This window comes from Piliocolobus tephrosceles, chromosome 6 (assembly GCF_002776525.5).
Source record: "Piliocolobus tephrosceles isolate RC106 chromosome 6, ASM277652v3, whole genome shotgun sequence".
NCBI classification, from domain to species: Eukaryota; Metazoa; Chordata; class Mammalia; order Primates; family Cercopithecidae; genus Piliocolobus; species Piliocolobus tephrosceles.
In genome coordinates this window covers 123,023,813-123,034,855 of record NC_045439.1, presented here as the reverse complement: position 1 = coordinate 123,034,855, position 11,043 = coordinate 123,023,813, and the positions used below count along the sequence as shown (strand labels likewise).

General features: G+C 41.3%; 1 protein-coding gene across 1 annotated transcript in view; it reads left to right on the top strand.

Moving 5' to 3' along the window:
* Positions 1–11,043, top strand: part of RNF212B (ring finger protein 212B) — a 37,752-nt gene that overhangs the window by 3,165 nt on the left and 23,544 nt on the right. Inside the window, exons 3-4 of the mRNA XM_023230500.2 lie at positions 2,017–2,069; positions 3,074–3,148. Coding sequence (XP_023086268.1) covers positions 2,017–2,069; positions 3,074–3,148 — 128 coding nt within the window. The remainder of the gene's footprint in view (positions 1–2,016; positions 2,070–3,073; positions 3,149–11,043) is intronic.

Genomic DNA, 11,043 nt, shown 5'->3' with positions numbered 1-11,043 from the left:
TTCCTTCCTTCCTTCCTTCCTTCCTTCCTTCCTTCCTTCCTTCCTTCCTTCCTTCTTTCTTTCTTTCTTTCTTTCTTTCTTTTCTTTCTTTCTTTCTTTCTTTCTTTCTTTCTTTCTTTCTTTCTTTCTTTCTTTCTTTCTTTCTTTTAATGCTGCAATACTTATAAGGTGTGTAAATCCCTAGAAGAGGGACTTGGGTTAGGGTGTTTTGATCATAGAAGACTTCACAGAGGAGTGATGCTTCAATAGGGTTTTGAATGATAAAATGGAATTTACCAAGTGGATAAGGCAGGGAAGATTTATTCTAGTTTAAGAGAACAGCATGTACAAAGACGTATTACATCATAAAACCATAGTGCAGGGGACTACACATAATTGGGATTGTTAGAGTGTAAACAGTAAGGTAAGACGTGGTGAGAGATGAGGCTAGTGAAGTAGAGAGTGTCGGATGATGGAAGGCTCTATGCACTGGGCTAAAGAGCCTGAACTTCATCCTGCAGGTGATGAAGACCTGTGGAAGTTTTTGTTTTGTTTTGTTTTTGACACGGTCTCACTTTGTCACCCAGGCTGGAGTGCAATGGTGCAATCTTGGCGCACTGCAACCTCTGCTTCCCAGGTTCAAGCGATTCTCATGTCTCAGCCACTTGAGTAGCTGGAATTATAGGCATGCACCACCATGCTGGGCTAACTATTGTATTTTTAGTAGAGATGGGGTTTCACCATATTGGCCAGACTGATCTTGAACTCTCAGCCTCAAGTGCCTGCCTCAGCCTCCCAAAGTGCTGGGATTACAGGTGTGAGCCATTTTTTGTTTTGTTTTGTTTTAAGAGAAGAATGTTAGGTACTTGCTAGCTCACTCTGGCAACGATATGGACTGGGAAAAAGAAAAACCTAGAGTCTCCAGAAAAAGAACAGTCAAGTTAAGTAGCCTCAGGGGAAGCTTTTTTCTCTGTACAAATCTCATGACCTTTTAAAGTTCTCGCTAATGTAAAAAGCTGTTTACTATGGTAACAGCAGCTCGCTTTGGAGTGGTTTGTCTCCATAAAGCATATGCCATGTTATGTTTTCTGCTGACATGGTATTTGTCTTAATCAATGACCAGTCCCACTACTAAAATTTCACTTTACAGGGAAAGATTAGGAATCTTAATTTTTGCTTCTTTCAGATTGGGTTGATTGGGGAATGAGAGTAGCAGAGCTTCAAAGCAAGATTAACAAATATTAGCAAAGTGATGACAAGGTAGGCATAACTGGGGAGTTTCTTACAGTACCCAATGTGTGCCTGCTGTCAGGTCAATTGAATAAAAAAGAGTAATTTAAAGTTAAGATCTTTGGTATCTTGTACTTTTCCCTACTCTTGTAAATGTACTGCAGTACTTCTGCTGGGAGTTTAGAATTGTCCTTTCTGTTCCACAGAAGAAAACTGGGAATTTATAAAAAGATGGGGCAGGAGGTGCTGGGATGGTGGTTCATGCTTATAAACTTACCACTTTGCGGGGGCCAAGGTGGGAGGATCACTTGAGCCCAGGAGTTCAAGACCAGCTTGAGCAACATATGGAGACTCCATCTCTAAAGATAATAACAAAATTAAAATGAGCTGAGGTGGTGATGTGCGCCTGTAGTCCCAGCTAGCTGGAAGACTGAAGCAGGAGGCTCACTTGAGCCTGGGAGGTTGAGGCTGCAGTGAGCCTTAATTGTGCCACTGCATTCCAGCCTGGGTGACAGAGTGAGACCCTGTCTCAAAAAAAATGTAAAATAAAATTTAAAAAGATAGGGAGATGGGTAGAGGTACAGTGTGAAAGTCCTACTTATACATCAACATACTAGTTTGGAAACACTTGTTTAGAAACAGACCTTAAGTTGGTGTCCTTTTATAACACAGTGATATTCTAAATTCAGTAAGAACCCTTTTTTTCTTCTATTGCTAGCATACTAGATTGTTGTCATGTACTTTAAGTCTTTAAATCTTACCTCATGCTTATGAGAGCCAAACATTTTTTTTCCCTTTTCCTTCCAGAAAAATGTGCTGTTTGTGGAACTGCCTGCAAGCATCTGGCTCTTTCTGATAATGTAAGTTTTTCTCCCCCTGCCACAAACGGTCTCATCCCATTTCTGGCCTGTAGGAAGTATATACAAAGTACAGATGATGAATTGTTTTAAAAAGAAAGAGAAGAAGACCAGGCGTGGTGGCTCACACCTGTAATGCCAGCATTTTGGGAGGTCAAGGCGGGTGGATCGCCTGAGCTCAGGAATTCGAGACCACCCTGGGCAACATAGTAAAACTCTGTCTCTACTAAAATATAAAAAATTAGCCAGGTGTGGTGGTGCGGGCCTGTAGTCCCAGCTACTTGGGAGGCTGAAGCATGAGAATCACTTGAGCCTGGGAGGCGGAAGTTGCAGTAAGCCAAGATCGCACCACTGCACTCCAGCTTGGGCTCAGAGTAAGACTCTGTCTAAAAAAAAAAAGAAGGAAAGAAAAAGTAAAAGAAAGCAAAGAAACAAACTTGCAAATAGCCGTTTGTAAAAAGAGTGTAAATAATAGGCCAGCCTGAAGAGGCTCACACCTGTAATCCCAGCACTTTGGGAGGCTGAGGTGGATAGATCACCTGACATCAGAAGTTCGAGACCAGCCTGACCAACATGATGAAACCCCCATCTCTACTAAAAATACAAAAATTAGCTGGGTGTGTTGGTGGGCACCTGTAATCCCAGCTACTCAGGAGGCTGAGGCAGAAGAATCACTTGAACCCAAGAGGCGAGGGTTGCAATGAGCCCAGATCACACCACTGCACTCCAGCCTGGATGACAACAGCAAAACTGTGTCTCAAAGAAAAAAAAAAAAAAAGAGTATAAACACAGATGGAAGCATTATTTGTGATCACTGTTACAGATACACAAGGTAAGGAGAATTGGACATATAATGTACATCTAGAACAGTGGTGATCTCCCTTTTATACAGAGTGGAGATAATGCCAGATACATTAGAAAAGGTGGTACATCCTTTGTCATATTAGTCAATATTTTATTTTATTCAATTATGGATATTCTCACAGTGTGTATTGCTCTCTTTATAGCTGAAGCCTCAGGAGAAGATGTTTTTCAAAAGTCCTGTGGAGACAGCTTTGCAGTATTTTAGTCACATCTCTCAGGTATGAGAAACAGAAGCGAAGAAAATCTGATTCTCCAGGCAAATTCTAATTGCATCTTATTTCTTTATCAAAGGTTTTCTTTAAGCTGCATTTGTACACAATGGAGGGAAATTAACTGATTTCTTTGCTTTCTTCCTTGATGATACAAATTCAATCAGTTAACTTTTTATTGACCCAGAATCTGTGATAGGCTGTAAAAATCACTATGTAGCTAACATCTTGCCTTGTATTTCCTAGTTGTATTAATTAATTTCTAAGACTAAAGGTTGTTCTAGGGAGCTTTATCATTTTTCTCAGCAGACAGATGCATCTTCTAAAAATTGCTTTGAGTATATAGGCCTGGCCCTGCAAACAATGGGTTTGATGGTTTAACTCGCAATCAGTAACTTATAGCACTAAGATCATCAGAGTACTTCTTGTTTCCCATTCTTACTTTTCAATAACCTTTTTTTTTTTTTTTTTTTGAGATGGAGTCTTGCTCTGTCGCCCAGGCTGGAGTGCAGTGGCCGGATCTCAGCTCACTGCAAGCTCCGCCTCCCGGGTTTACGCCATTCTCCTGCCTCAGCCTCCCGAGTAGCTGGGACTATAGGCACCCGCCACCTCGCCTGGCTAGTTTTTGTATTTTTTAGTAGAGACGGGGTTTCACCGTGTTAGCCGGGATGGTCTCGATCTCCTGACCTCGTGATCCACCCGTCTTGGCCTCCCAAAGTGCTGGGATTACAGGCTTGAGCCACCGCGCCCGGCCTTCAATAACCTTTTTAGTAATACTTACCTCTTCATTTAGTGTTAATAACTGGTTTCTTGAATTTTAGGAAATATTTGTCTTTTCTTGATGTGTCATATGTTGGCATACAATTGACTTGGTGAGGAGCAACAGGAATGTAGAAGAAGGTAGAGAGAAGGCAGGACAACCATTTGAGAGAATTCCCTAGTTGTAAAAACTTTGATTTTTTTCTTTCTACTCCCCAGTTATCTTAGATTATGCTACAGCCTCATGGAATTCCTGTTGTGGCATATTTCTTGAGATTTGTATCACTCTTCCCTTTCTATATTCTTACTTCTTATTCTTTTGAAAGTACCCCTTTTCTAAACCTCAAGGTGATCCTTAGTCATTTTCTGGTTGAAGATTTATTTTTCAGTGTCCTGCCTCTCAGTCCTCACTCTAGAGATAGAGTAAGGGGAATTAAGGCTTGCTGCTTGCTGTCTTTAGCTGTTGGGTTGAGCCATCATATTTGACATACACTATATTTAACATTATAAGTATATTAAAATCCAGCTCAGACTCAAGGAGAAATGTAAGCAAGGTCATAGGAACAAGAGAAAGAGCAGACCTTTGGTTAATAAATAAACCTAGGCATAGTTAATGATCAGTAGAGAAATCATATGTAGTCTGAATCCTAACCTGCCTGATCATGGGACCAATTACACATGGTCAAACAATCAAGATAAAAGAAATGGAAAGGGTAGTTAATCATCACTGTGGTGAAGGGTCAATTTAGTGAAGTCAGCGAAGTCTAAAAATGTGTTTTCCTAATTTGTGAAGCTGAATAACTGATCCAGTACCTAGACTGTTTCATTCAGGCTTCTGCTCAAAACCTTATTCTTCAGTCAGTCCTTTAGTGACTCTCATATTTCAAATAGTAGCCCCAGCATTTTCTACTCCTTACCATGCTTTTTTTTATCGTAGTTCTTTTCTCTAACATTATGTTATATATTTGTTGTCTGAATCCTGCACTGGAATATAAGCTCCATGAAAACAGATTTGGTTGGTTTTCTTTGTTGTCCTCTTTTAATAGTCTTAGTAAGTAGTGGACACTCAAAACGTTGTCATTGAGTGAATGATGGAGTATTGCTCTGAATATCTATTTATGTTCCAATTTTAGTATTTATGTTTTTACGTTCTCCAATCTCTACAATGACTTAAGGCCATTTTTTCTGCTGCACTTTGTGCTAATAGTTGATCAAACTGCCTGTTTTGAATTCTTTACCCACCTCAAGATAATCTTTCTGAGGGATTGGAGAACCTCATGTAGATCTGTAAGTGTTCTTTTCTTTTCTTTCTTTCTTTCTTTTTTTTTTTTTTTTGAGTTGGAGTCTTGCTTTTGTCGCCCAGGCTGGAGTGCAGTGGCGAGATCTCAGCTCACAGAAACCTCCGCCTCCAGGGTTCAAGCGATTCTCCTGGGGGCAGGGGCAATTTCAGTCTTATTCATTTTATATGACTCCTAACATAGCACCAGGAACATAGAAGGATTCAATAAATACTTTTTGAAAGAATTAATGAAATAATCTTCCCTATTGAAGTTTTCCTTTAATGTATATGAAATACAGTAAAGTGATAATACTGAGAAAACTGTTGGTGTAGAAATCTAATGATCAACTTGGCCTGCTAACTTATCGCTTTATTTCTTTGAGCCAGTCATACTTCCTTACATGTAATATGAAATAATAATACTCATCCTACTTCTTATGAAGATCCAATGAGACAATGTTTATAGAAATATTCTGAAAACCGTAAAGTACTTTAAAACAAACAAACAAACAAACAGAAACAGAGACAGTCTTGCTATATTGCCCAGGCTGTTCTCAAACTCCTGGCCTCAAGCAGTCCTCCCACCTTGGCCTCCCAAAGTGCCAGGATTACAGGTGTGAGCCACCACGCCCAACCTGAAAATTGTACTTTATTAGTTTAAAAAATAATGTGGAAAAGTCATGAAAGGTTATGAGTGATCACAAACTCACTTAAAAATAGTTAAAGATCATATACGTAAAAAGAAGTCTGTATTTTAAAACATTGTTGGCGGGGTGTAGTGGCTCATGCCTGTAATCCCAGCACTTTGAGAGGCCAAGGTAGGTGGATCACCTGAGGTCAGGAGCTCGTGACCAACCTGGCCAACATGGAGAAACCCCTTCTCTACTAAAAATAAAAAATTAGCCAGGTGTGTTGGCACATATCTGTACTTCCAGCTACTCAAGAGGCTGAGGCAGGAGAATTGCCTGAACCCGGGAAGTGGAGATTGCAGTAAGCCCAGGGAGCCATCGCGCCATTGCACTTCAGCCTTGGCAACCAGAGCAAAACTCCATCTCAAAAAAAAAAAAAAAAAAAAATTGTTTTCAAAGGGAAATATAAACCCCCCATTTGCTTTTTTTTTTTTTTTTTTGAGACAGAGTCTTGCTCTGTCGCCCAGGCTGGAGTGCAGTGGCTTGATCTCAGCTCACTGCAAGCTCCGCCTCCCGGGTTCACGCCATTCTCCTGCCTCAGCCTCCCAAGTATCTGGGACTACAGGCGCCCGCCACCACGCCCAGCTAATTTTTAAAAATTTTTAGTAGAGACGGGGTTTCACCGTGTTAACCGAGATGGTCTTGATCTCCTGACCTCGTGATCCGCCCGTCTCGGCCTCCCAAAGTGCTGGGATTACAGGCATGAGCCACTGCGCCCGCCCCCCTTTTTTTTTTTTTTTTAGGTCCACTAGTTTTCATGCAATCACCTACTTTTTTAATAACAGCTTTATTGAGATGTAATTAACATACCATAAAATTTACCCTTTTAAAGTATGCAATTCCATGGTTTTTAATACATCCACAGAATTGCACAAACACTACTGCCTAATTTTCAAACATTTTCATCTCACCCCAGAAAGAAGCTCTGTTCTTATTGGCAGGCACTTCCCAAACCCTTCCCACCCTCCCCATCCCCAGGCGATCACTAATTTACTTTCTGTTCCTATGGTTTTGCCTGTTCAGGACATAAATATAGAATCATATAATGTATGGTCTTTTGTGACTTGCTGCATTCACTAAGTATAATGCTCTCGAGTTTCATCCATGTCGTAGCATCTATTAGGACTTTATTAATATTTCATTCCATTTTATGGCCAAATAACAATCTATTATATAAATGGATATACATTTTACTTAGCCATTCATTAGTTGATAGACATTTGGGTTGTTCCTACTTTGGGACTATTATAAGTAATATTGCTGTGGAATATTTATGTATAAGTTTTTAATGGACATATATTTTTATTTCTGTTGGGTATATACCTAGGAGTGGAATTTCTGGGTCAAATGGTAACTCTATATTTAACTTTTTTAGGAACTGCCAGACTGTTTTCCCAAGTGGCTGTAGCGTTTTACATCCTTAGCAGCTGTTTTAGTCTGTCTGGGCTGCTATAATAAAATACCTCAGACTGGTTAATTTCTAAATAACAGAAATTTAATTCTCACAGTTCTGGAGGCTGGGAAGTTCAACATCAAGGCCCCAACAGATACAGTGTCTGGTAAGGGCTTACTCTTTGCTCCCAAGGTAATGTCTTCTTGCTGCATCCTCACATGGCAAAAGTGGCAAACAGGCTTCTTTTTTACTTATTTTTTTGAGACAGGGTCTCATTCTGTCACAAAGGCTGGAGTGCAGTGGTGTGGTTGTGGCCAGTGGTGCAATCATGGCTCCCTGCAGCCTTGCCCTCTTGAGCTCAGGTGATCCTCTCACCTCACCCTCTCAGGTAGCTGGGACTACAAGCACATGTCACCACACCCAGCTAGTTTTTGTTTTTTTTGTAATAGATACAGGGTTTCACCATGTTGCCCAGGCTGGTCTTGAGCCCCTGGGCTCACGCAGTCTGCCCGCCTCTGCCTCCCAAAGTGCTGCAATTACAGGCGTGAGCCACCGCGCCCAACCCCAAGCCTTTTTTTTTTTTTTTTTGTTTGAGACGGAGTCTCGCTCTGTCGCTGAGGCGGGAGTGCTCTGGGGCACGATCTCGGCTCACTGCAACCTCTGCTTCCTGGGTTCAAGCAATTCTCCTGCCTACACCTCCTGAGTAGCTGGGATTACAGGTGTGCGCCACCACGCCCGGCTAATTTTTGTATTTTTAATAGAGACGGGGTTTCACAATGTTGGTCAGGCTAGTCTGGAATTCCTGACCTCGTGATCCGCTCACCTCAGCCTCCCAAGGTGCTGAGATTACAGGTGCACCACCACGCCCGGCCCCCAAGCCTCTTTTTATTTATAAGGCACTGATCCCATTTATAAGGCACTAATCCCATTCACAAGAGCAAAGCCTTCAGGACATAATCACCTCCTAAAGCCTTCATCTCTTAATACTATTGCATTGAGAGTTGAGTGTCAACAAATGAATTTTGTGGGACACAAACATTCAGACCACAGCAGGCCAGTAAATATTTTAAGCTTTGCAGGCCATACAATTTCCGATGCAGCTACCCAACTCTGCTGTTGTAGCATGGAAGCAGCCATAGACAGCATGTAAGCAAATGGGTATAATTATGTTCCAATAAAACTTATTTACAAAACAGACAGCTAGCCCAGCACGGTGGCTCACACCTGTAATCCCAGCACTTTGGGAGGCCAAGGCTGGCGGATCACGAGGTCAGGAGATCAAGACCATCCTGGCTAACACAGTGAAACCCCATCTCCACTAAAAATACAAAAAGTTAGCTGGGCGTGGTGGCGGGCACCTGTAGTTCCAGCTACTGGGAAGGCTGAGGTAGGAGAATGGCATGAACCCAGGAGGCAGAGGTTGCAGTGGACTGAGATCGCGCCACTGCACTCCAGCCTGGGTGACAGAGTGATACTCCGTCTCAAAAAAAAAAACAAAAAAAAAAAAAACCAAAAAAACCAAAAAAAAAACCCAGACAGCTGGTCATGTTCAGTTGTTTGCTGACCATTGGTCTATTTTATGTTTTAAAGGATTTTTGAAGTCACATGTTTTTGCTAATATATACATACATAATTGCTACATATACTGTTGGAATAAAATCAGGTCAAGATTTGATCTCATCAATAGACCAGAGCTTCTCCATCCCTCATTTGAATTAAGAATTTGAACAACTGAGGTACTCAGTGGGCCAGACGCAGTGGCTCACACCACTTTGGAGGCCAAGGTTGGAGGATTGCATGAGGCCGGGAGTTTGAGACTAGCTTGGCTAACATAGTGAAACCCCACCTCTACAAAAAATTTAAAAATTAGGTGGGCATGGTGGCACACACCTGTAATCCCAGCTACTCAGGAGGCTGAGGTGGGAGGATCACTTGATCCCAAGAGGTTGAGGCTGCAGTGAGCCATGATTGCACCACCGTACTCCAGCTTGGGTAAAAATAGAGAAATTAAAAAGAGATACTCAATGGCGCTTTTGAAGAAAAGTTGTATTTAGTTTAATATTATTTTACCCAAAAAGGAAAAGCTGTCAGTATTTAGGACTTCCGAAACAGTGTAGTTGAATTCTTCATCACTACTGAGCAGGGGATGGAGGAACCTTAGGCCAGTGTGAGGTTGTATTCCTTTGATCATACAAACTGTGCAACCCAAAACTTAACCCTCTGCCTGGTGGGCTGCTGTGGCTCTCATTCAGAGTGGGTACTTCAGACATCTTACTAACAATCCTCCAATTGCTTTTGCTAAGAAAGCATTTTTAGGGTTCTTTTTTGCTCTAATCTGTTCCCTCTGAGCCATCACGATAATCTATTTCACGCAAATCTGAACAAGTAACTGCCTTTTCAAAATCTTTTGGTGGCTTCCTATCACCTAAATTTCAGACTGCTCAGAGTGATACATAGTTACCTTAATGATCTGGTTCCTCCTAAACTCTCCAATTTCAATCACAACTACCACCTCACATCTCATATACAAACACAAGTTTTTACATAAGGTTATTTATTACTGAATCTATTAGGCAGATTTAGTTCTTTACAGTTCTTTTACAGACCATATACTTTCATACCTTTATATCTGAAACGCCCAACTTCTACACTTTAAAGACTAAGTTAGGCTGGGCATGGTGGCTCACACCTGTAATCCCAGCACTTTTGGAGGCTGACGGGGGTGGATCACCTGAGGTTGAGGGTTCAAGATCAGCCTGGCCAATATGGTGAAACACCATCTGTACTAAAAATACAAAAAAGTAGCTGGGTGTGGTGGTGGTGTGTGCCTGTAATCCCAGCTGCTTGTGAGACTGAGGCATGAGAATCGCTTGAACCTGGGAGGCAGAGGTTGCAGCGAGCCTAGATTGCGCCACTGCACTCCAGCCTGGGTGATGGAGCGAGACTGTCTCAAAAAAAAAAAAAAAAAAAAAAAAACAAAACTGAATTAATAGTTACCTCTTAATTATTATCTCTATATCTTGTACATTCTTGTGTTCTGCATATAACATAATGTTTTACTTACTGCTTCATGTGTCAGAATGTCTCTTCTACTAGACTATAAGCTACTGTGAACCTGGAAAATCTGAGATGAGTCTCAGTTCATTTAGAAAGTTTATTTTGCCAAGATTGAGGACATGTGCCCATGACACAGCCTCAGGAGGTTCAGACGACATGTGCCCAAGGTCAGAGTGCAGTTTGGTTTTATACATTTTAGGGAGACATGAGACATCAATCAACATATATAAGATGAACATTGGTTCGGTCTGGAAAGGTGGGACAGCTCAAAGTGGGAGAGGGCTTCTAGGTCATAGGTAGATAAGAGACCAATGGTTGCCTTCTTTTGAGTTTCTGATTAGCCTCTCCAAAGGAGGCAATCAGATATGCATGTATCTCAGTGAGCAGACGGGTGACTTTGAATAGAATGGGAGGCAGGTTTGCCCTAAGCACTTCCCAGCTTGACTTTTCCCTTTAGCTTAGTGATTTGGGGGGGGTCCAAGATATTTTCCCTTGACACTACTAAAAGACAAGAACCCATACTGTTCATCTTAGCATTTCCAGTTCTTATGCCTGGCATAATGTATTCAGTAAAGTTTTGCTAAATGAAATATAATCTTTGCACTATATATTTTCTGCCCCTGTGTGAGACATTTTCTGATACCAACCAGTTCTCTGACACCAACTAGGTGTGGAACAATTCAATTCAATTCAATTCAATTCAATTCAATTCAATTCAATTCAATTC